The sequence below is a fragment of the Epinephelus fuscoguttatus genome, linkage group LG19, assembly GCF_011397635.1.
Source record: "Epinephelus fuscoguttatus linkage group LG19, E.fuscoguttatus.final_Chr_v1".
Taxonomy (NCBI): Eukaryota; Metazoa; Chordata; class Actinopteri; order Perciformes; family Serranidae; genus Epinephelus; species Epinephelus fuscoguttatus.
This window is the reverse complement of record NC_064770.1, coordinates 18,885,167-18,909,683: the sequence shown is the minus strand read 5'-3', so window position 1 is coordinate 18,909,683 and position 24,517 is coordinate 18,885,167. Positions and strand designations below refer to the sequence as shown.

At 42.4% G+C, this 24,517-nt stretch overlaps 2 protein-coding genes across 11 annotated transcripts in view; one reads left to right on the top strand and one right to left on the bottom strand.

Moving 5' to 3' along the window:
* The window catches only part of baiap2a (BAR/IMD domain containing adaptor protein 2a), a 73,759-nt gene extending 57,173 nt beyond the window's left edge, over window positions 1-16,586 (top strand). Inside the window, exons 7-15 of one of the 6 annotated variants that reach the window (XR_007447974.1) lie at window positions 1,891-2,043; window positions 5,560-5,802; window positions 7,423-7,654; window positions 8,886-9,087; window positions 9,213-9,281; window positions 9,362-9,515; window positions 9,769-9,806; window positions 14,299-14,429; window positions 14,965-16,586. Coding sequence is in view for 5 of the 6 variants with exons in the window: in XM_049561906.1 (XP_049417863.1) it covers window positions 1,891-2,043; window positions 5,560-5,802; window positions 7,423-7,654; window positions 8,886-9,087; window positions 9,213-9,281; window positions 9,362-9,515; window positions 9,769-9,806; window positions 12,631-12,715 (1,176 nt within the window). In the remaining variant the exon portion in view is untranslated. The other 5 variants (XM_049561910.1, XM_049561907.1, XM_049561908.1 and 2 more) reach the window with 5 other exon arrangements.
* Window positions 16,587-18,439: 1,853 nt separating this feature from the next.
* Window positions 18,440-24,517, bottom strand: part of aatka (apoptosis-associated tyrosine kinase a) — a 42,570-nt gene continuing 36,492 nt past the window's right edge. For all 5 annotated transcript variants that reach the window (XM_049561901.1, XM_049561902.1, XM_049561900.1 and 2 more), the window contains 4 exons: window positions 21,045-24,456; window positions 20,765-20,945; window positions 20,471-20,674; window positions 18,440-18,810 (listed from right to left, as the gene is read on the bottom strand). In XM_049561901.1, coding sequence (XP_049417858.1) covers window positions 18,782-18,810; window positions 20,471-20,674; window positions 20,765-20,945; window positions 21,045-24,456 — 3,826 coding nt within the window. In that variant the 3' untranslated portion in view covers window positions 18,440-18,781. The remainder of the gene's footprint in view (window positions 18,811-20,470; window positions 20,675-20,764; window positions 20,946-21,044; window positions 24,457-24,517) is intronic.

The window sequence follows — 24,517 nt, the reverse complement described above, 5'->3', positions numbered from 1 at the left end:
CTTATTTTACAGTTACTAGTACTAATTATCTGATGTGCGTACTGCATAGACTAATACCGCTACAGTCAGCATGTTTTAATGTGTTTTGTATCTATACATGTTAGGCACTTCATTGTTCTTCAAAGAAGCCGGTTGTCCTTTTCTTTAAAAAGACATGAACAGCTTAAATATTAAAGGAGTGCATTGATTGTAAAGAGCAAAACATTTACTGGGAAGAAGCCATATCAAGTTTAGGGGAGACTTGTGAGTACCCCTAGAACCCATTTTCATTCAGATATCTTGAGAGCTCAAGGGACCCCTTGGAAATGGCAATGCCCAGTGGTGTAGTGGAGGGTATATGCAGGTAGAGACGGTATACCTGTGTTCTGGCAACAATTGAATTGATTTAATTGTTGCCAGAATGGAATTGACCTGGATAAATGAGAATATCCACAGAGGTATACCTGTGTCTTTTTTTCTGGCCCCTTACAGTATATCCACCTATTAGCTAAAAAACATTGGAATATATAGGAGAGTATACCCACTTTGTCCTTGGTAGCCAACCCATCTATCTAGTTGTACACCCACCCAACTCATCAATTGCCACTGCACCACTGGACATGCCAAAATTTAGTCTAACTTTGGAGTGTAAATTAGCCCTCTTTCTGGCAAGCTATACCGACATGATTGGTACCAATGGATGCCTTACGTCATCTAGTTTCACAAGATACCACTATCTAGCTTAAAAAAGTGAGTGTGCCACAGCCTCTTTAAAGCAATAATGCAGCCTTCAGTTGTTTTCGCTGGAGGCAGGGGTTATGGCCCCTCTTGACCCCCCCTTGGGGGCACCACTGTTGTGTATGTGTTTTTGATTTCTGTTATATATGAGAAACATACCCCATGGCAAACTTCAACCCAGTCAATACCCCAAAGAAAAGTTCAGTCTAGGTCAAATCATTGCAAGTAAATATAACCCTCTCTTCTAGGTCAGTATTAATCAGCAGATGTTACAGTATGAAAGCCATGAAACTGGACACAGTCGACCTACTTCGAAAACTACAGTACTGAAAACTTGAAGCTACCAACATGCAAACTCTGCCGTTTGTAAATGTCTGATGTGTGTCCACACATTGTCACAAAACACCTAAATACAATCTACCTTTCAAAAGAAGACTCCTTGCACTGTAGCTCCTCAACACTGTCTGTGACCATTTGGTATGTGGTCACATGTTCCATTTCTATAGAGCTCATGCTGAGACAAAGTGACACACCAGGTCTCCCCCCTTTTCTGTCTCTGTTACTTACTTTTATGCATACATTAGCACACCTGTTGGCTGACACGTAAAAATGGATTAGAGGTTCTTGGTGAGCAATCCCTCCTCCACACTGCAGGATCTTCAGTCATAATTGCCTCTGTAGCATTCGGCAGGGAAATTCTGGCCTGAGAAAGTTACTGACTAAGGCTCTCTACCTGCACAACTATTAGCGCCATGGTGCACTTAACCCCTAATTGCTCCGCTGGAACTGTGCAGTGATTGGCAGTGCAAGCCTGAGCTGCACTGAGCTGCTGTGTGAATGCGTGTAATTGTGTTGAAGTGAAACATGGTGTTATTAAAACAAAAAGTACTTAGATGTCAGCTAGCTGCTTGGACCATTTCCCCGTCAGTCCTTCTGACCATGGGCTTTACCTTCTGAATGTGAAAATGGCTCCTGGCATTAAGCTGTGAAGAACCTGCAGTGCATTAGTAACCAGAATTTGTAAAACCTTTAACGGCAATAATAAGGCATATGAGAGAAAAGAAAATATTCAATGCCCACATTGTTGCTAACACCAGCATGTTGTTACTTTTGTGCACAATTCTGTAGATATTATATCCCATGTTCATGTGTCATTGTGTGTTTTCCCACCAGTTTGTGGAGACCATCAGCAGTAAGCAGACTGAGCTGGACACTTTTATTGCAGAGGGTTACAAGACAGCCTTGTCTGAGGAGCGTCGCAGGTACTGCTTCCTGGTGGACCGCCAATGTGCCGTGGCCAAGAACAACAGCGCCTATCACGGCAAGGTAAGTGTCACTTGACCACCAAGAAGACTTTTTACAATCAAACAATGTCAAGGAGAGACATTAGAGCCTTAAAATAAGAGTAGATAAGGATATGTTTCAGTCATGGTCTACGTTCTCAAGAGGACAGCTGTTTCAGTCAATACTGCCACTTTAAAGCCCCATTACAGCCACTGTTACTTCTAGTTTTTTGGTTAACATTCTTTCTCAAACAGAAGATGGGTGTGTGGTTAAAAGTTGGACATACTCCATTGAGCATGACAATGAGATTGACATCTAGCATACGTTTCAAAGCGATAGGATCAATATTAGCATGGGTCATGGTAGCGGTAGCTCCAGCATAACAGGGTGTAGGATTTTTCTCCACTACTTTCACCTGCAGAAAACACAGCCGAAATTCACTTCTGAATAACGAACATTCATCTTAACTATTTAACCAACTGTTAATATGGGCATCTAGTGTGTTTGCTAGTGTCCATAATGGACCCAATGGCATTTGTTTTGCCGGTACCAACTGGCAGTTGCAAAAACTTTATCCCTTACATAGCTGACTGTACTCTGTAAATGTGAAATTGTTAACTTTAGGAGTCGAAAATCTAATGAAACAATCCCAAAATGAAAGCTTACCTTCTTGTTTTGCCAGTGATTCATACAACCCTATGCCATATGTGCCCTGCAGGTGCAGCTAATAAAAAGGTACATCCTGTGGTAAATCCACTCTGCAAACAGCTTTATCTGTTACGTCTTTAATGTAGGCAAAATACCAGACAAGTTGACTTGCTAGCTCACAACAAGATTTTAGTGTTGCTACTGAGATGCAAAGATGCATGATGTATGACCTGCAGCTTCTACTGTAGTCATACATCATCCTCCCATTCTAGCAACAACCTTTTGTTTTTCACTTTTAGCACGGTAGGTAGAAAAAGATTTCTGCACACTTAGTACTTCACGTTATTGTTGAGCTTATGGTCTATAAGACCTTCATCAGAGCATACGTGAGGCAACAATGGACAGGCTGGTAAAAGTAACCAATCTCAGTCTAATCACTGGCTGTATGCAATACACCTGTGTGCAACCCTGGTGGTAGGAGCTCCACCTTCTGGGAGTTGTAGTTTTTTTTTAATGCTGAATGGCAAACTGAAAGGCATACAAATTGAAGCCATATTTGTCTTGTTGGACAGTACCAAAATATAAAACAAGGGTGGAACACAGGGAAAACTTTAACTTTTAGCACAAAAATTAAGCGATTTCTCAAAAATATGTTTAAGATTCAAGAAGTTTATCGTCATAGCGGTTTACACCTTACAATGTAATTCTTTATTACCAGTCTCCCTTTACACTAAACAGAAATAAAAGTAGAATTAAAGTTAGATTTAAGAAAAATAGCTAAATGAATAAGCAGAAACAAAGAAATAAGTTTAAAAGTAAAGTGCACCATGCCTCATGGAAACAGTTAGTGAGGGTGGTGCAAACTGTGAGGCTGATCCTGACAATGTTGAAATATAAAAGTGGCAAAATATACTAAAGGGAAGCTAATACAAATCCTAAGAAAACAACCTCATTTAAAGTTCAGAGAAAAATAAAATCTATAGGTGTTATTTTATTTAGTTTTCCACTCAAAAACTATTCTGCCTCATTAGGACTGTGCGGGTGTTGTTTCGACCACATTTGATTGACAGTGATGGCAACACAAGCAAACAACAACTCAGCTGTCATCGTATTTTGAAACGTCACTAAACTCTGATTGGTGCACAGAAATGCATTACATCACTTTTTCCCAGCTGAGCCCTGCCCACTTAAAATGAGCGAGAAAGGAAGGGAGGAAGAGGCAAATACCCAGTGTCTCGTTTGATTTAATCATGTGTCACTCAAAGCAAGAAGCTGATTGAGAAAGTTGTTTTTCATCCTTCAATAAAGGCTGTGCACAGATATGACTTTATTGTCACCTTGAACTAGTGTTTCCTTGAATAATTTGTACACTCATCAGCACTTTTCGGTGGCAGTTTCTCACTAACTAGTGGTTCAGTACTTTTGATCTTTCAGCTAATCAGGAACAAAAGTGTCTGTCCCTCATGTTGAAAAAGGCAGAGCTTGTTAGATCAATTTATAAAACTTAGCTTATTCCCTTCCTGCTATTGTGTTGATTCTAGCCAACTTCTCCCCATCTGTCATCTGTGTTTTATTTGAAGACTCACCTGCTGTAGACCATTGTTCAGCAAAAAGAGCAAACGAGGAGATATATAATTCAAAGTCGCATTAGCTTTGACCGCTCACAGGGGCCTCCTCATTTTAAAAATTCATTAAGACGGTAGACAATGCCCAGCTGACAGGCATATCTGAAGCCGTAATCCATCATTGCACCTTCGCACGTCTGGCCACCTTTTCAGATGGAGAGCTTCCTCGCTTGTTCAGTTCATGAAAGACTTCAGTGGGGAAAATAAGCGTCGGATGTAGATAAAGATGGACCAGAATCAAAGCTCAGTGCAACAAACGGGACAAGAGTGGCAAACAGTTTCTCACCCATTTTGTTTACAGCAGTCATTAGAGAGTTTTGTAATACCTGCTTGTTGTTTTCACATCGCTGCTGACATTTGAAGCAAAGAACCTTTGAATCCAAACAGATCCCCCCCTCTTTATCATAACATCAAAGGTAATGGAGCGATATTAACAAGGCTTTAGTTTTTTATGCTTGTTGTTTTGTCCATTATCCAAGAATTTGATATTCTTCGGTAATGAAGTATATCAGTCTCTGGGGATTACTGGTGGGCGTCAGCTGCCAGCCTGAAGATGTGGCTGGAGGAGGACTGTGTGTGTGTGTGTGTGTGTGTGTGTGTGTGTGTGTGTGTGTGGACTGTGCTGCCGCCTCTTTTTGCAACATGGAGTCTAGTCATTAATCAGGATGGGGCTGTGCGTAGGAAGAGGTTACCTTCAGCAGACTGAAGAACCCTCTCCCAGAGGGTTCCTAGTGTGTGTTTGTCTTTGTGCAAGATGGAGTGTGTGTGTGTGTGTGTGTGTGTGTGTGTGTGTGTGTGTGTATGAAAGAAGGAGAAAGCGATGGTAGGAGCTGCGACTTACTACGTACAAAGAGACAAAACTGTCCATGTCTTCCACACGTGTGTGCATGTATGTATACCATACGGTCACACACAGTGTGGATTTCAGTCTGTTCATTAAACTCTACTTCTGTGGTTGCAGAAAGAACAGCCGTGTCCACAGGCTGTGAGATGCTGCAGTGGGCAGCATGGTTGTATGTCTGTCCATCCCACAGCCTCACCCACGCAGCACATCACCATAGCTGTGCAAAGGGCAGTGGTCAAGGCTACAGAGTGAGAGCAAACCTCTGAGAACTAAATGCTTTTTTTGTAAGAGAGAGAAAATAGGGAGAAAATTGAAGGTTTAGCAAAGAAAATGCTTAACTGAGCTTTTTCTCTGGTCACGTTGCCGCTACATCAATATCATATTTTTATGTTTGTGTGTGTGTGTGTGTGTGTTTCTCCAATCTTTCCTTCCTGCTTCCAGGGTAAAGACCTTCTGACCCAGAAGATCCCAGTGTGGCAACAGGCTTGCTCAGACCCTAACAAGCTGCCAGAGAGGGCCATGCTCTTGGCCCAGCAGATGGGCTCTGCCGCCCTCGGGGGCACGAGCCCCCTGCATACCTCCAAATCCAACTTGGTCATCTCAGACCCTATCCCCGGGGCCCAGCCTCTTCCTGTGCCCCCAGAGCTGGCTGTTTTCATGGGCAGTGGCATGGGACACCCAGCAGTGAGTTTGTTTTGTGTTTCTGTTTATTTTTTATTTGTCCTCTCTTCATAAGGCAAAGCGGTTTTGGTAAAAGAAACCTTAAAGGTCCCATATTATGCTGATTTTCAGGTTCATATTTAGATCTGGGGTTTCCATTAGAACATGTTTACATGCTTTAATGTTCAAAAAATACTTGACTTTCCGTTTACAGTCTGTGCTGGAACACCTGTACTCACCCTCTGTCTGAAACGCTCCGTTTTAGCGCCTGTCTCTTTAAGCCCCCCCTCCCGAAAAAGCCCAGTCTGCTCTGATTGGTCATTGTTTCCAGGTCTTCCACATCTGTGCTTTCAGCTTCTCTGCACTGCCATTTCAGCAAGGGAATGACTTTAAAGTCACTGTAACAGCACGTTCTACCTTTACGTAGTAAAGTTGTGACATCACAACTTCACAGAAGTCCTGATGGCTCGCTTAAAGGCACAGTTCCTGAATACGGACTGCCTGCATTTCTCTGTGATACTTTCACATGGGGCTGGGCGATATGGAGAAAATCGCATATCTCAATATTTTTTACCACGTCGTAATGTCAATATTGCGACAGCATTTACACAATGGGATTTTTGATAGATCATCATTAGTAATGCGGCTCTATCACTTTACTTAAATATGGCCTTTAAAACCAGGAAGAGACAGCACCTATGATTTTACAATATCCATAATGTATGTGGTATCTAGTGTCATATCAAGATAGCAGTATATTGCCCAGCCATACTTTCACAGTGTTTTTAAAGCGCCTCTGCCTGTTTTATAATTTAAAAAAACAACACATGGCAGTGGACTAATTAATATACACAAAGAGAATTTGGCTGGAAATGTCTTATTAGATTCTTCATCACCCCAAATCAGAAAGCACATGCTACAGGAGAGGCTCCCAAGTGCTGGAAATTGTGCAGGAGCCAGGATGCAAATCACTGGCGTATATCTTGGGAGTGTCCTGTAATAAGACAGTTTTGGTCTGAGGTGCACAAAATACTAGAGGGCATTTTTAACATAAAAATACCTTTCCTATTTAAAACTTTTATTTAGGAAAAGCTCAAGCCATCACAAGACATTGACTTCCTTCTTCTCTAAAAAAAAAAAAAAAAAAAAAAAAAGGACATGGAAATATGGAAATCTGACTCTCTACAATATGGGACCTTTATGCCAGAGCAAATTGGCAGCAACTGTCCTTGTGTTTCTTAAGAGAACTGAATTACTTAACTGGAATCACTTGAAATCCATTTCCTTACCACTGTGAAGGAGCTAACAGTTCTCGCCTAATATAAGCCTGCCCACCTTTGGCCCTCCATAAAGAAGCAAATCAGACGAGCATCTCTTTAGTCTCTTTTTGAGGATGGCACTGGGGTTAATGAGCTGTTTAGAGTCTGGATTTCCAGCTGGGCAGCTGCTAAAAGACTTTGATGAACTCTCACTAGACTTCAGGTCAACTCCAAACTTATAAAGAAGCTTTTTTATTCAAGTTTAATTGTGAAGTGTTATTACTTCAGCTTAATCTAAAGTTATTGCTACTGTAGTTCTGCACAAGGTTAAGCCACCACCAAGATTTTTGGATCTATATACACTATATCTGCTTTTTTATTCCAGAGGCTGATGGGCCCCGATGGTATGTCCATGGTAAATGGGACAACAGGAGTCCACGGGGAGGAATATTGGACGGATGGAGGGACTTTATCCGTGTCCCAAGTCAGGCCTTCATCCCCTCAGACCCAGGCGCAGGGCCAGTCCCAGGCTCAGCCCCAGAGACAGGTCAGCGATGTCTACTCCAACACTCTCCCTGTCCGCAGGCCTGCCCCCGCCAAGAATAAGAACCCCGTGGGTAAGATATCCAAACACTGCTGGAGTTCATGAACAGAAGATCACAAACAGAATATGTGATCGAGTCCTAAATCCTGTTCCTTTCATTTCACTCAGAGGTACACTGAGGAGCATTTTAACAGAGTGTTGAGATCACAATAAGATTATCACCTTGCTGGTTTTAATTATTATTTGATTTTATTTTATTCCTACTTCTTTTATTGCTTTGAGGTGATGTGTCTATTATTTTTTATTGGTCAGCTGTTGGTCTTCATTATTGTTTTATTTTATTTTGTTCTCACTTTTTAAATGGTTTGGTCAGTTGTTGATCTTAATTCTCTTAATTTTTATTCCTACATCATTATGGTTTTATTACACATTTATTACTTAGGTGTCTGTTTTAACTTTTTACTTGTCTAATGTTTATGGCTGCAACTTCAGTGGTAGCTTCCACCTGAAATAAAATGTCCTATATATTCATTTATTCTTATTTATTTTGGCGTCAAGCCTTTGGCCCATCTCACATGGGATTATAAGATGACCATCTTTCAGTCATGTGGCAAGGAAAAGAAGCACAAACAAGCAAACAAACCAAAAAACAATAGTCTAAATGAACTGCTCACGCTTCTTTTCTCCTCTCTCAGGCCGTGTCCAGATAACTGGCCGATCAATATGTCTCAAATGGGAACAGCCATCTCAGTCTCTGCATCTTTCCTTGTTTACAAAATCGATATCCACCCTTATCCCACCAAACAGAGCGTCACACAGTTCACAATAAAAAGGACAGTAGGAAACAAAATGGAACTCGTTTTCAATATCTTTGAAACAACACGTTGGACACATCTGCTTTTCTTCTTCTAGATTAACATCGCATTCAATTTCTGTCATCTGGACATCTGGTCTGTAATGAAAAAAATATTCTAGTCCAGTTTGCTTGCTTATCTACCGGCACTTCGGGTTGAGAACTGCTGCTTTACAGTGTCACAGAGAACCTGGAAGGAGAGTAGCAACATAAACTTAGAAATTGGATTTATAGGAAATGTTGGCATGAGACAGTCTACCTTTCATCTCCGCTATAATCTAATTTGTATGTGGTGATTATCAGTTAATCTGACAGTGACTCATCTGCCTGGTTGCTGACTGCGCCTCAATAGACTCAAATGTTACCTTTAGTTACTCCAGAGCATCTGGTACTCTGAACTCTTAATGAACTTCCTGTCACTGAGCATTGTCTCCCTCTGCAAACACCGCAGGAGAGACACGAACCCTGCCCAGGTCCAGTTCCATGGCGGCAGGCCTCGAAAAGAATGGGCGCTCCCGTGTCCAAGCCATCTTCTCCCACGCTGCGGGCGACAACAGCACCCTGCTCAGCTTCTCCGAGGGAGATGTAATCACCCTGCTAGTGCCCGAGGCCCGCGACGGCTGGCACTATGGGGAGAATGAGAAGAACAAGATGTAAGTGATGTATTCATTTATCCGTTTTGCCTGGATCCATACTGTGAGACTGGGGGAACATTCGCCTCACGTTTAGGTACAGTAAACGTCGAGTGTAAGTTTAACAAGGTGTTTGCTTTTCTTAGGCGTGGCTGGTTCCCGTTCTCCTACACACGTGTGCTGCCTGAAAGCGACAGCGACAAGCTCAAAGTGAAGTATGTAGCGTTTCTCCATCGCAAGCTGTGTCGACTTTATGAACCGAAGTCTAAGACCTTTTGTTTTCTTGCCTTCCCAGCTTGCATCATGGGAAAAGTAGCAGCACAGGGAACTTGTTGGAGAGTGATGCATCACTGCCCACACCTGACTATGGCCTGACTGCCCGACTGCTGGCACAGAGCCTAGCACAGACCCGCCCACGTCCCTACAGCATGGCAGGCTTTGGCACACAGGTAGGTACAATTGAACATGTGTAGTATCCGTGAACAACATACAAACACTTGTTACTCCTGCTCACTTAATTTGTAGCCCCCATCTGATTTGGCCTTGTGTTGCATAATTGGATATGAGTAATCCTGCAGTAACTGGAGAGGGGACTTTTCCTCAGTGTCTGCTGCCACCTAGTGTTTGTATTTGAGTACAACATGTACTTCAATCCAAGGTATACAAGCACACAAAGTAAAATAGTTTCTTTTATCTTTTCAGCCTGCTATTGAGGATTATGACGGCCGCTTTGCCACAAGGTAAGTGCCTTTTCTGCCCTGTCCTCTAAGTAACGACATGTCCTCTTAAGATATGACTGCTGCTGCTGGCATCTGAATTGCTTAACTTGGGTTGTTTTGGAAGTAGTGACCCATCAGAAAAAGCACATCACCTTAAAAAGATTTCGCCTGAGTTACTACATGCTCGAGAGACAGCAAGGCAACTACTTAACATACGCAGTGTCCCGATTTAATGCTACATACACATTCTAAGCTGGTGTGGAGTACATTGTGTAGTGGACAAAATTTAGTTTGCTCAAAAAATTGTATGTATACAGTATTCTCCGAAATGTCAGTATAGACAGTTAAAAGTGCTTTATATTTGAGTGTGCTGTTCATGTACACTATTGTCTCATAATGCAATAAACACAGGAACCAGTGGAGCCAATGACAGTTGCAAAACATTAAGACAGATAGTAGAAAGTGGTGAGGCAGCTCAAGGAAGTTTTGCAAAACAAATCATTTAGCATAAGGATCTGCATTTCAAACTCATGTTTCGATTGATGTTTGTCAGCAAATAGTGCATTATTTTGTGTTAGTACAAAATTGTGAGGTACAAAGATTATTTTCCGACAGTTACTATATAGTACATACAGTAATACACTGTGTGGGATCAGGTGGTGGACTACAGCTCCACACAGTGTCTGAAACTAACATTTACATAGTATAGATTACACATAGGCTATTTTATCTTTTTTAATTATTTGTTAAAGCAATACTTCACTTGCAGAATGACCATTTGTAATCAGTTAGTCATCCCATGTTACCTTGGATTTGTGAAGAACACATAGTTTTTCCCACATGCCTGCAAGAAAAATGGCAAATGTACTGATTTATGGGGACCACGTTTAACAACAGTAAAATTATAGCAGGACAGGCCGCCCCATAGCTCACCTGGTAGAGCAGGTTCGAGTCCAACTCGCGTCCCTTTGCTGTATGTCATTACCACTCTCTATCCCCTCCTTTCACACTATAGCTGTCCTCTGAAATAGAGGCAAAAAATATCTTTAAAAAAAATTGTTTATGATCAGTACCTCCCAAACAAAGCAGCATGCATGTGTTTTGGAAGTACTGAGCACACAACTGGGTTACGTGAGAGCTTGTAAACGGATGTTTTGATGTAGTTTCGGTGTTGTTAAATGTGGTTTGCTGTTTTCCGTGGAGGTATATGAGATAAAATGAAGGTTTCTTTATGAATTCAAGGTGACATGGCACAACGTATAGGTACACAAATAGTCATTTTTTGGGTGAAGAGCTCCTTTAAGTCTGTAAAATGTCAGGAAATGGTAACAAATGTCAATCACAATTTTCGAGAGCCATTTTCAGATTATTTGTTTTGTCTAAACCAATAGTGCAAAACCCAAATATATCTAATTTACAGTAATATAAAACAGGAGAAAGCAATAGATAGACAGTTGTTTTGTTTTTTTGCTTTGACAGTTGATTACACGGATAAAAATTAATCAAAAAGTGGGCCGTTATTTTTATTTTTTTTGGAGGCTTCAACAGCAAGTGAGGAACATCGTTAGCCTTAAGCAGTAGATTAGATTTTGCTGCAGTGAGATGTCAATGCAGTGTTTCCTCTGAACATTTTTTACTGTCTTCTTTGTCCTTTCCTCTGTGCTCCTGCTTACTTTACCTTATTATTAAGTAGCTCTTTAAAGTAATGAATGCAGTCCGGCGGGGTCAGTGTCTCAGTTTATTGTCAGCGTACTCTTGGCCCAGCATATTTTCACTGTAATCCTATCAAGTCCTTGCTGACTCACCAGGGTGGTGTGAGGTTAGGGTTAGGAATGATGCCTGTTTCTGTCCAATCAGGGGGTACATCCGTGTGTACATGTATATAAATGTGTGTTTGTGTGTGTGTTTGTATGTGTGTGTGTGTGTGTGTGTGTGTGAGAGAAGGAAAGAGAGAGGGAGTGAAAAGACCTGAGTGCTCTCGTTTTTGGTGGAGTACGTGTTGTGACAGTAGACATCATGCTGGCCTCATCTCAGTCATCACTGCTTGTCAGCCTGGGGCTTTGGGCACCAGTGTCAAGCTGTTGTACATACTGTCTGCTCTGAATGTGTTTTTTTTTTTTTTTTCTGTATCAGTATTTTGAGACAACACTGTGCTGCAGGGTGTATTCACCCCCAACAGACTAATCTAACACTACATCCCTCCAGCTAAGGAGATGACTTGATTTTCTCATCAACAGTCTGGGGTTTGTCTACTTCCCAGTAACAGACGGAGGCAAATATTCAATAAAACTGCTTGCTATGGGCGATAATGTCAAACCAGCAAACATATCTGGATTTAAAAAAGTGTTGATGAGGGAATTGGAAGTCCAATCTTCCTGATCACGGCAGGTGTGTTTGGAGTTGTAGCTGTAGGTGGGGCAACGCAGATTTTTATGACCCCACCTACGCCTCTCCAAATCTCTACCCTGCCTCCTTGTGCCTGTCTTGTCTTTCTCCATTTCTCTCTGAGTGTGTCCGACCTGGCAAGCTTCCTTCTCTCTTTGTTCCACAGTGACAGTCCTGATGGCAAATTGATTTCGACTGTGTGAGAACAGACATACAGACAGACACAGACAGCTCCGGATAGCACAGGGGCCTCTTCCTCCCCATCTTTTCCCTCCTCTTAGCCTCCCCCCCTCCTGTCCACTTATCTCCACCTCTCCTCCTCTGCCTCCACACACACCCCTTCTCCAAGTGGAAGAGGCCAGTTTCATCCCTCCTTTCTGTCCTCTCTTCCTCCTCGGGTCCCTCCTTTCCTCCTTCCGTCCGTCCTGGGTGCTGCTGCTGGCGGTGTCGGTGTGGACAGTAGCGGTTGGTGGGTGGAGGATTGCATTGAGCGAGAGAGCCAGAGCGGGGCCTACCTGCTCGGCATGCAGCGATATGGACTCTGAATACTCTATCTCTGATCACAGTCCACCATCACGGACTGATCTCTCAAGAGACTGCCTTTGCTACTGCTTGTCTTTTCATGCATGTACATGGTTGTGTCATTTTGTCAAACTGAAGGACATGTTCATGTACTGTACAAGTGCCAAAAGACTTCAATGTCGTCGTACTAAAAGCCACCGGCTGAATGGCCTTTTTAAGCACACGTGGGCCCAGTATTACCGAGTTCCCACCCAACACACACATGCTCAAAAAAAAAAAAAAGCTTTGTTCCAAGTAAGGCTGTGCAGCAGATTACTATGTTTCTGTTCTGAGAGATCCCGTAGGTCGCGCTGTGCTTCCTTGTGTCAGTGCTATAGACTTGATTTCCCGTCCAGAGGGTGTGTGTCATATTTGCCTTACTTTGCTTCTTTTGTTTTTTCTATTAAACACTTTATGTGCAATGGAGCAAATTTTCAAATTGAGCTTCAAGAATATACAGTATATATATATCTATACATATATATAAATTGTTTCCGTCAGTCCACCAGATTGCACTGTATCATGATCATTGCAAAAAAAAAAACATTTACAATTAAACTTTCCACCATCAGCCCCACAGAAACTTGTCTTTTTGCCGCCAGAATTGTCGCTAAAAATGGGGAAAAAAAGTCCGATTACCTTCAGTTTGATCTTATTTCTGAAGCTACAGTGAGTTTGAAAGGGGGTCTTTGATCATCTGTCGAGTATCCTCAATTAACGGCTGTGAATTAGTTTTTAGGTTGAATGACAAACCACAGCTTTTGCAGCTCTCAGTGTTATTTATGATTGTATTCCCTGAGTGGCTATGTAGTTTTTTGGTCTTTTCTTTTAAAAAAAAAAAACAAAAAACATTATTGTCCTTGTAAAAACAAACAAACCAACAAAAAAAAAAGATTTCAAGAAACATTGAGAAACTACTGATTAGTTGAAGTGTTTATCTTATGCATGCTGTGGAGGGAAACCAGAAAATGTGATACTACAAATTGACCTTGAATGTATGGTGACTTTTTACAAAGGTATTCTAAATAAAACATATCTCTATATATTAATAAACAGTCTGGTCTGACGAGAAATCTTTTCTGTCACTGTCGATGGCGTTTTCAGTTTTGTTGAACCTTTTCTTTTTTGTGTCTTAAATGTTTCAGTTAATTCCTATTTTTAAAAACCTGCCACCCTGATGTGAATCATTTCAGGCCACAGCTGCGTCCCAAGCATGCAGTTTCATCCTAACCCCTCCCCCAGGAACACCCATAGCATCCGTGGTGCTCTCTGTGTCACTTAAAAAAGACTGTGTGTATGTGGTGTGTGTATTGTGAGTGTCTGAACTTTGCCTGCTTATCTTTTGGTTGTATGTCATGTATTTTTGGCTTGTGTTTGAGTTGTATTTGGGTGATAGACAGCCTGTTGATTGCATTGCACTTGCAGTAATGTCCAAGGCAAGCTGCAGTTTAGCAGCATACAGTAATACAGCATGTTGAGCATGAAGTGTGTACTTTTGTTTCCCATCCCTCATTTCAGTTACGGTTAACATTATTATCAACCCTATGGTACGTTCATCTTGCACCAGACTAACCAGCAGTGTCGTTACAAAATGTCAGCCATGCATGATCTGAGAGATGAGTCATTCAAACCCAAAGGTTCTCTTTACCTTCCAGTTTGGGTCCAGAATTGTCCCGGTTCTGAGGGAACAGGACCTCCGTAAGTCACCAGCCTCCATTGCCCTTTCAGCCAATCACTTTTTTTTTTTTTACCCTCTCTCTATTACTGCCTGGTTCTCTCTCTCTTTCTCTCTCTCTCTGCTGTCATTGGCTGTCTGGCTGCAGTAGGAAGCTGGGAATCACTGGTCTTTTCTGTCCTCTGGCCCTTGTGGACGTGGCAGCGTTTGGTTCTGTCAGTCCAGAAGGCTTTGGGTTGTAAAAGAATTCCTTTATTTATTTATTTTTTTTTTAATGTGTGTATGACAGTATCAAACAGAGAAGACTAACCCTGCACGCATGCCTAATGCAAGCTGTTTTTGTTCCTTTTGTTTCCACCATGTTTTACTTGAGTTTTCTCATTACATGCTTGCTACAACTCACACTAGATACTCACTGTAAGAAAAAAAAAAAAAGCTACGGGAAGGCAGATTTCTTTGGGTGTGGTTACATAGCTGACCATGTAGCTCTGTCTAAGCTTTGTCATGTGTTCAACCTAACTGTCACTGTTCCTTGTCTCACCCTTCCTCTCCCCACAGTGACCGTACCCTGGAGGTCTACCTCCGGCCCACCTTCACTGATGACCGATCTGCACCCATCTTCTACTAGCGGCCTGCTGCCCCCCCCCCCCCCCCCCATTTTGTCCACTAATGGGCCCGTTTTTTAAAGGGGATAGAGAGCGTTTGAGTTGTGTGATGTTATCACAGGAGGGGCCCTGTAGTGTGTTACACTGCTAATTTAGGTTCTTTGCCGTGGAAATTCACCCGCAGAATTTCCAGTTAATCCTTGTGATTTTTTTTTTTTTTTTTTTTTAATCTCAAACGCTTCCACAAACATTGAATGTCTCAGCCTGAACATTCAATCGCAAGTGTGAGAGTAGATTTTATTAGTTATTTAGAATCGCTCCAGTTGTGGATAAGGTATGGCTAATAGGTTTTTATTAGTAATGCAGTCACATTATTATTTATCTGCACTTCTACTATGGGATGTTTTTTTTGTTCCTCAACACTATACACTGTAAATTTCATTTGAGGATTATTTGCATTAACGAGCAGTGAAGGCACACTCTGCATTAGTTCTTTAAACAAGGCTTGAGGGGGATTAAGATTGTCTAACAGTTTTCAGTGCATCACTGTAATACGCACATTGAAGTGTTGATCAGATATCAGATAGCTAGAACTGGACAGCTGGTGAGTAAAGTACGATTCTGCTTAAAGTATGATTCTGCTTAAAGTATGATTCTGCTTTTTGTTAAGTGATACAGTATAGCACTATATATTTGCTAGTTGTGATACAGTATGCCCATATTTTCAATGTGGGAACTGTGCCTTCTACTTTTTTTTAACCATATGCTTCATGCGGCATTGACCCAATCATTCTGTAAACTGGTTTGAGGGCATAAGCATCACAGTTCAACTTGTATTTTTTATACTCCTGAAAACATAAGTGGGATTATTTCCCTTTTTGTTTTGTTTGCTTGTAATGTCAGAATTTTTTTTTTGTTTTGTTGATTTTTTTTCTTTTTTTTTTTTTTTTTGCTTTGCAAGCTCCAGTACAGTGCATTTATCCAAACTGGTACAAGAATATTTTCGCTGTTCTTTCCTTCTCTTTAAATTTCAGTAATATCTAAGCTGCCAGATAGCCAAGAGATGAAATACAGTGCATACATAAAGGGTCTTTTTAAAATATATATATATATCTTTAGCTTTGAGGGAGTGGTAGCTTATCAGATAATGTACAGTATTATCATAGCTTTTGATCATTCTCAGTATTATACACTCATCGGGGAGAAGAGCTTAGAGCGGAGGCGTTTATCTACGGTATGATGTGTGGGAACTGAAGTGGAACTGCATGTGATGAAAAAGCAATGACGTGTACGGTTGTGTGAATGAGCTAAAATGCCTCTTCGACTGCGAGAAATCATCGTGATAAGTCAATTTTTCCATGGATGAGTCCTTTACACTGAGTAACATGATCAGGCTTTTATTACACAGCTCATTTGGGCAGCGAGTTTCAAATGCTTTTTTTTTTTTTTTTTACTTTTATATAGCTTTCATTGTGTCCATTTCTCACTCTTGTCCCTGTTTGTATTATATCTGTACTGTACAGAAAGTGCATATAAATTATCTTGTCCAATAAATCTAAATGGGCAGAAACGTCATTCTTTTATGTGTCGTGTTGTGTCGTGTTTTCATGTGTTCTTGTTTTGTAGGAAACCGCACTCCTTCCACATCGACGCAGATAAATACATCACAGACACGAGAAGGGAAAAAAAAGTATTTGGATTTATTTGTTTGGGATAGTACAATAGCAATGAGTGAGGAGGGGGGGATGGAAACAGCAATGATGTTACTACCGGTGCACAGAACAACCCACCTCACCTTCTCCAAAGGTGTCTGCCACTTTAGCCAATAGGCTTTGTAATATCTCTTTGGCAAATTTTAGAGACCGTCATCCTGGATTGCATCTTTTCAAATCGTACAAAAATACTAGTGACGTTTTCTCTTCTTGCAGAACTTAAAAGGCAAGGTGAGAGGAAACTGAATTGGCACTTTGAGCTACAGAAGGATAGAGACAGGGAGGCAGCTGTCTGTACAGCAGTAGTAATTCAAGTCAAGCTACCTGCTACATGTTGATAAAACATTCATACAATATGTGAGATATGTCATATTTTTGAATGTCTCTCTTTTTTTTGTACACCTCAGACCCTGGGCATTCAGCACAAATGCAATAAAATGCATCATGTATGAGACTATGGACAATATGTAGACGTAGAAAAGATGCATAAAGATGACATTCGACATTTATGACTGGCATACCGACATGACACCGCTCAGCTGTGTTGCGACACGGCTCCATCCCTTTGGTGTCACTCTATTGCTGATGAAATGTCATATAAACAAAGCTAAAATGCCACAAAATAAAGTGAACCTGTAGCTGGCACTGTGGACACAAACAAGGAACCTCACATGTTTAGCTATTTCATTCCAGGATGGGGAGATGAAGAGCAACAGAGCCATCACTTCTACAAATAAAGACCCAGCTTGGCTATACAAAGTGCTTCAGACAGATATGGTAGAAATATACTGTAGGTCATCATAAACCAGAGTGAGTGGTGGTGACAATTAGGGAGCAACAACACCTTGATTTCTTTTATTATGTTTCTATTAACACACTGAATCCACCACCAATATGATTTGGATATGACTTGGATTAAGGGACAAAATAAGTTTCAGCACCTCCGTCTTCAAATACCATCACCACCACCCACGGCTGTTAAATAAAAAGTCTGATTTTGTGTTTGGAAACCCACCACAAATATAGTCGAGCATTGTTCTCTGGCTCCAGCAATGAGAGCTGCAACAGTCTTTAAAAATGCCAGATCAATGGTTAGCAGATGGACCAAGGCAGCCAATGAGGGGAGCAGCTATGCTTTTTTTATTCATCTTTTTTTTTATCCATTTTCTTTTAAATTCACAAAATAAATTACCTGTAAAGTAGGGCTGCACAATGAATCGTCTTTTTTCCCCATCATAATGTCAACTTCTGTGATGAACACATCCTGAAAGACTGCTATATTGCACTTTGAATAGAGTAACAAAGTATTAAATGACTTTCTGTCTTTGGGTCATATTCTGATACACACCATGCTGTTTCTGGCCAATCAGACAATCCTTGCCTTTAGGCATTGTCTGATTGGTCAGAATTTGTACGCATGCACTTGAGGTTTATCGAACCAATGCTGCCGTACCATTCTACATGGTTGGAGAAAAGTGTGACAAGCTGAGTGCAGACAAAGTGCGAATGCCAAAGAGTAACTAAAAAAATAGCACATCAGCCATCTGGCAATATTTGGATACAGGAGAGACGACGTGGCACAGGCACAGGTACTGTGGAAATCTAAGTCAAGAGCTGGACACAGTTTTATATCTGTTTATTCATCGCAATATTCAACGATATCACATATTTACCTCATTGTGCAGCCCTACTGTAAGGTCAACAACAAAAACCAATGCTGCACTGAGCAAAGATCGTCATATACTGTATTTTAAACTAATCTTCTGATGATATCTATCTCTGCAAACAATATGATCTGATTTTATATTCACTCTCCAGGTTGCCTTACCAGCAGCTATTTCTTTCTTCACAAAATAATATTAAAAAAAGGTGCAAATCATTGAGGGTCTTTCACTACAATATGAGGCACTGTCTCATAAAGGGTCACCAGGGTCAGATGACCCAAACGTTGATAAAAATAAAACTCTGTAAAACATCTAGATATAATAATAATGCTGCTTTTCTGTGTTGAGAAGGACCAGGACTCATCCTCCTCCAGTCAGGTCCACGGTGGGGCACTCAATCTTGTGGGTTATCTTCACTGTTCCCTGTTGGGAAATAATTGATTGAAAATAAGTGTTGCAGCTTTAATTTTAAGACAGATTAATCATACATCTTACAGTGATACTCCACTCACAACCAAGTTTTTGTGTCAAATACTTACCTGCCTGTGGGTTTGAAAGATTAGAAGTTTGAATAATGAAAATGTAATAGATTCCAATTGAGACATGTTTTAACAGCAGGAAGGAAAAATCATAACAACTTCTTAACTCCTCCAGTCTGCATCTTTTGATTTATTATGCTGCAATCTTTCAAATATTTATCAAAATATATCTTAATAAACTTATTATGCTTTGTGTCATTTGTGTTATGTTGTTTGTTTACAAAACCCAAGTTTTCATGTCGCACAAAGCTACAAAAAAAGGAGGACAAACCTATAGAGGGCTGCTCTTTCATACTAAAAGGTTTGTTGGTGGAGTTCCACAAAGATAATATGAGCACCAAATTTTAATTTAATTTTTTTTTTTTATTTACTCCAACTTAAATTCCATTTCAGTCAGGAATCCTTCAGTCAAAGAAAACTTTATTTGCATTTGCAGTATTATATTTGGTGGTATGACTCTGTTCTGGGGCCTCTCTGCCTTTTCTTGGGCCTACGCAGAAAGCCTGAGGTAGAGGCAAACCCTTCTGCCCTTCCATGTGCCTACATGGAAACCCTAAGCCAGGGAGAGCAGCAGTAGAGACCCCCAGAAACAGAACAGAACAGCAACAATGACAAACAGAAATGACACTGATAAGTCAGATACAGCATGGAAAGGAGGAGCTGGGATGGAGGTGGGTTGCAAAGCAGCTTGCAGAGGAAGCAGCAACAGTAGGCAGGCCAGAGCACTTTAAATAGGGCACCGTGAATGAGATTTGCCAGTTGGTTACATGCAAATGAATAATGTGATCTATCACTTGACTCCATCAGTTGACTGGGCTGTTTGGGATCAGCTGATGTTGCTGGAACGTGAGCTAAGCTGCCCAAGCTAACGCTATGCTCAATTTTGTCATCTAAGTATTGTCAGTGTTATTATCAATCTTTTTTTTTTTTTTTTTTTTTTTTTTTTAGAAAAAATAAAAGGAAGAAACAAAAGTTTGGGGGTAAATATCCATTTGGAGAATGAAGAAGAAGTACAAACACTTGTAGCTTATAATGGACACACGTGTTGTTAGCAGTGGCATTGCAGGGTCAGAGCCACACCAGCGTCTAACCAGACAGAAGTGATATCAGCAGGTACCTTTACATGCTGTTACAGCTAATTAGCTTTCTACCCTCTAATCCGATGTTAGCAGTGCACTTTTCCCCACCAAGCTAAGGTGAAGGGCAAGACTTGTATCCATGTTTGCTAATTTAGATAAGAAGACTTTAGCAGGAAAGCTAATGTGAGTTATTGTCCAAAGACTGCAGCTCTTGTGTTGTTTAGCAGGCTGCTGTGTGGTTGTTGTCAGTGTAACTATCTATGATAGGACAGTAGCATTACTGCTTTATACAAATATAATTTAAGATAAGGTAATCTGAAAAAAAAAATCTCTTTTGGTTTCAAACATGCAATTTAATTTCAGTTGGACTCAAAAAAATATTGGGTGGTTGCGAATTTGAGATTTCAGAGGTTGTCTTATTTTCAGAGCAAATAAATGAACATTACAGAACATTCAAATACAGACCTGTTGCTGAGCCCACGTGGGGGTCGGAGACATGTGTGATAGAGAATCGTGAGACCATAAAACGGTTAAGTGCTACAGCTGCAGGTTTAGGAGCCTCGGGACTGTTGGAGGTGGATGTTGGTGAGGACTGGGGCTCAGGGATGGTGTCAGGTGAGGACGGGCGGGGTTCGAACGAGAGGTCATCTTCCCATTCATAACACCCACCTGAGTGCACACAGACAAGTCGCAATTCGTTATTGTGTACAATCCAGGATAAATCAACTGGGATTATTCTGAGTAGCATTTTGTGTTCACCCTCTTCTGAGTTGTTCCCCTCTGTTTCTTTAGAAACACAGAATGTTTCGCAGGATTGAGCTTCAAGTTCAGGGTCAGGCTGCAGCTGGTGGTCAGGGTTTTTTTCTTCTGGAGATTCTTGCCCACTGGACTCTGTTCCTGTGGAGAAGGCGAAGTCAGCCAGCTCTCCTGTGGGGCTCTCCTGGAAACCATAAACAAAAAGATCACACTCATACTCCTAAGTAATGAAGTAATTTACTTGACAATACACATTGAACTTTGACCTATTAATGTGTCATACCTGGTCAAAAAGGAACACTGTAACATCATCAAAAAAGGACACTGCTTTTTTCTTCCTCTCCAACTCGTCGCAGAAGGACTGGGTGAGCAGCGTGGGCATCTTCAGAAGGCTGCGAAGGTGTCTGGCCCTGCTGCAGTCGCTTACCACCACTGGCACTGAGCTGAAATCCTCCTCACTCTCCTCGCTGTCTTCATCTTGGATGTTGTAGGTCCTCAACTCTTCATCAGACTCGCTGTCATCTGAGTCATCCTCATCCTCCGCCTCCTCCAGCGGAGCTCTTACGTTCTCTCCGCACAGCTCCAACAATGACGAGGAAGAGGACAGGTCGACAGGACCGTTGGACTCTTCACACAGGCTGTCCTGTGAGTCACATTCCTCTGCATCTATGTCCTCAAAGTCCTCCTCATTTATTCTCGCGCCCTCCCTTCTTTCCTCCATCTCCTCCTTGATGTGATTGAATTCAGGCAGCTCCTCCTCTGTGGATCCTTCACTGTTTTCATTTTCTTTGGGAGTCTCATCTCTGTAGTCAGTTATGGTTGAGTCAGAATGCAAAGATGGGACAGGGGAACAATCTTCTGCTCCTCCGTTTCCGTCCTCATGGTTTCCTGAGGCCTCCTGGACAGTGGAAGAGGCTTCTGACCCAATAGAAGAGCTGAGCTCTGAGGAGGGGTCCTCTCCTGAGTGCTCGGTCTCCAACCCGAGATCGTCATCATTTGCAGGGGCAGACTCTTTAGTCAGGCAGCCGCCCATCTGAGGAGGAAATGGTGACAGCATGGACAACCCAGGGGTGGGAAGAGGATGGTGTGAACTAGGGTCAGCCCCTGAGAGATTCACCAAAACACAACTTTTGACGTGTCTCAGATTTGTTAAATGTTCCTCGTTGCTGATTTGCATTTTGACAGGATCGTCATCTCTGAAAGAGCTCAATTTCTCAGCAAGAAAGCTGCGGTTACTTGGACCTGAAAAGAACTTATTGCCTTCCTCTTGAGGACTCCTCTCATTTTCAGCATCATAGTCAGAGAAATAGGCTGAGTCCCTGTATGGGTTCTTATCAGTCAGGCCCTTTAACTGTAGCTCTGATGTGCTTGTCGAAGTGCAGATACCTTGGCCCAAACCAACCTGCAGAACTAGTTCAGGTTCTCCACCCAGCCTAGGGCTCCTCTCCACAGCCCGGGGATCTCCAAGCTCCTTGAAGAGAAACTCTGGAGATTCATTGTTCTCTGTGTCATAGCCACTGTCCAGGGATTTTGGTAGGACGGGGGTATTGAAGGGATCAGGACTGAAAGCCTGATCACAGGGGCTTGCCATCGACGAGGACAGATTAAGGGTGTCCACAGAGTCAGGAGTTCCCTCTGGATGCTTCAATGGGCTCAACTCTTCCTCCTCTACCTCAGCAAAGTCCAGGTTGAAGTCGGCAAAGATCCCTGACGTAATATCTGTGATATCGTCATCATCATCTTCACTGTAGTCACCAAGCTCAACCAAGCTAACGCTGGAGTCTCTGACCCCGACTCCACTGTCCAATGCTCTGCTACTTTCTGATGTCTCTGAATAGTTTATCCTCTTGTCTCCCAGACCAACTGAGATTCCTGTTGAAACCCCCTCCCACATATTCCCTCGCTGCTTGTCTGACAAGCCTCCTGTTTGACCAGTCTGAGGTTCCTTGAAAGAGGATGGGGACTTTATATAGCTTGCCTCAGGTATCATCTTAGGCTCAGAGAACAGTCTCTCTCCATTAAGCAACAATTGCTTTTCATATTTCCCCTCCATTTTTCCACCCTCTGTACCTCTGGCATTAGTACTTAAGCTGGTAAGAGAATCAGTACTTCTTAGATTTTCAGTAGTTAAGTTCCTTTCCACTTGAGAAGCAGCATCCTCCCTTTCTTTGTGACACAAGTGAATGTATGAACCTAATTCAGTGGGCTTGCTAGCAGCATTACAACCAGAGTCTCCTCCGTCTGCCTCCAAGGTGCCACTAGACCTGGAGCTGTGGAAGGTTCTTGTGGTGGCCTTGGTTAAAGACCATAAATCTGTTGTGTTAGAGTGAGTAGTATATTGAAGGTCCAGATAGCCATCATGTCCACTGCCTGTCTGCCTGCTGTCAAAGCTCAGGCTATTATTGTTTGCTGAATGGTTTGAGGTCCAATTAGTGGCTTCTCCCTCAGAGAAAAGGTCATCCTCAATGTCATCGCCTCGCTGCTGGCCCACCAGCAGGCCGTCGTCTGTCCCTACATCAATGCTAATGTGGTTAACAATGGGTAATGTCTTTCTGAGGGGACCCATCATATTATGGCAGCTTTCATTAACGGTGCTACGACCTGTGCTCGCTTCAAGGTAGGGATCACAGAATCCTAAGCTAGGGCTGCTGACTGCTTGTGACAAACTGCGTGGGTTTTCTAAACGCCCTACTGGATGGACAAGATTTGATCTGGACTCTGGTGATGTATCCAGTTCAGACAGACATGATTGGCGTGCCTTGTATGCTGATGACTGTTCACAGTACAGCATGTCATCCTGACTGGATGAGAAGCAGTTGTGTGAGTGGCCTGGCTTCACAGGGCTGGTGCTGGATGACTGTCTCAGCAGTGGCTCCATGGTCAGTTGGACAGTGGGGCTTGAATCAGAGTCATAGGCAGTAGACTTGTTGTCAGTTGACCAGTAAGCACTGGGCTGTGCCATGGACGAACCAGTTCGACTCTCAGATGACAACCTGCTGCCGCAGGCCTCCAGTCCTGGGCTGTAGTCCACCACGCCGTCATCCAGGTTAATGTTACACTCTACTGGCTCCTCTATGCGAATGTAGTACTCGCTGCTGACTGAGGGGCTGTGGGCACTCAACACTGGGACCACACCCGGGTGTTCTGGTTCATAGTAGGATGGAGATATGCCTGAGGTCAGACTCTCAGTCTTGCATCCCCCTGAGGTGCTTCCTTTACTTGAGTAGTAGATATCCTGGTAATATGGATTGCCCTGGCCTAGCGGCCCGCTGGTGGAGGAGGAGCAGTAGGGCTGCTCAGCTCGGGCCTGCTCCCACTTGTACTCAAAGTTAAGACCGTGGCTGGTCTCTGTGACGGTAAGCAGGTCGTCCCCAGTGTCAGAGTGGAAGCTGTCGGAGAAGTGCTCCAGCAGGGGGAAGGAGGACGAGGCAGAGGAAGCCAGCTCCACTGCCTGAGTTTGGTCTGGACTGGGGACATCAGCTGAGGCGGGCGTAGGGGTCAGGACTAGGGCTGTGGATGTAGCTGTGTGGGAGGTGCTGCCAAGCAGGTTGGGTCTCAAGGCGTTCCAGCGTTGTTCGAAGTCTTCCTCTGCCTCACTGGAGCCTTTGGCACACAAGTATGTAACCAGAAGGTGGACTTCCTCACTGCTGGGTCTCAGCTCTGGTTGCAGCCAGCAGAACTGCATCACCTCATACCTGAAATGAAATAGAGGAAAGAATCAGAGACAGAAGAGAGTTATAACTGTGTTGCCCTATT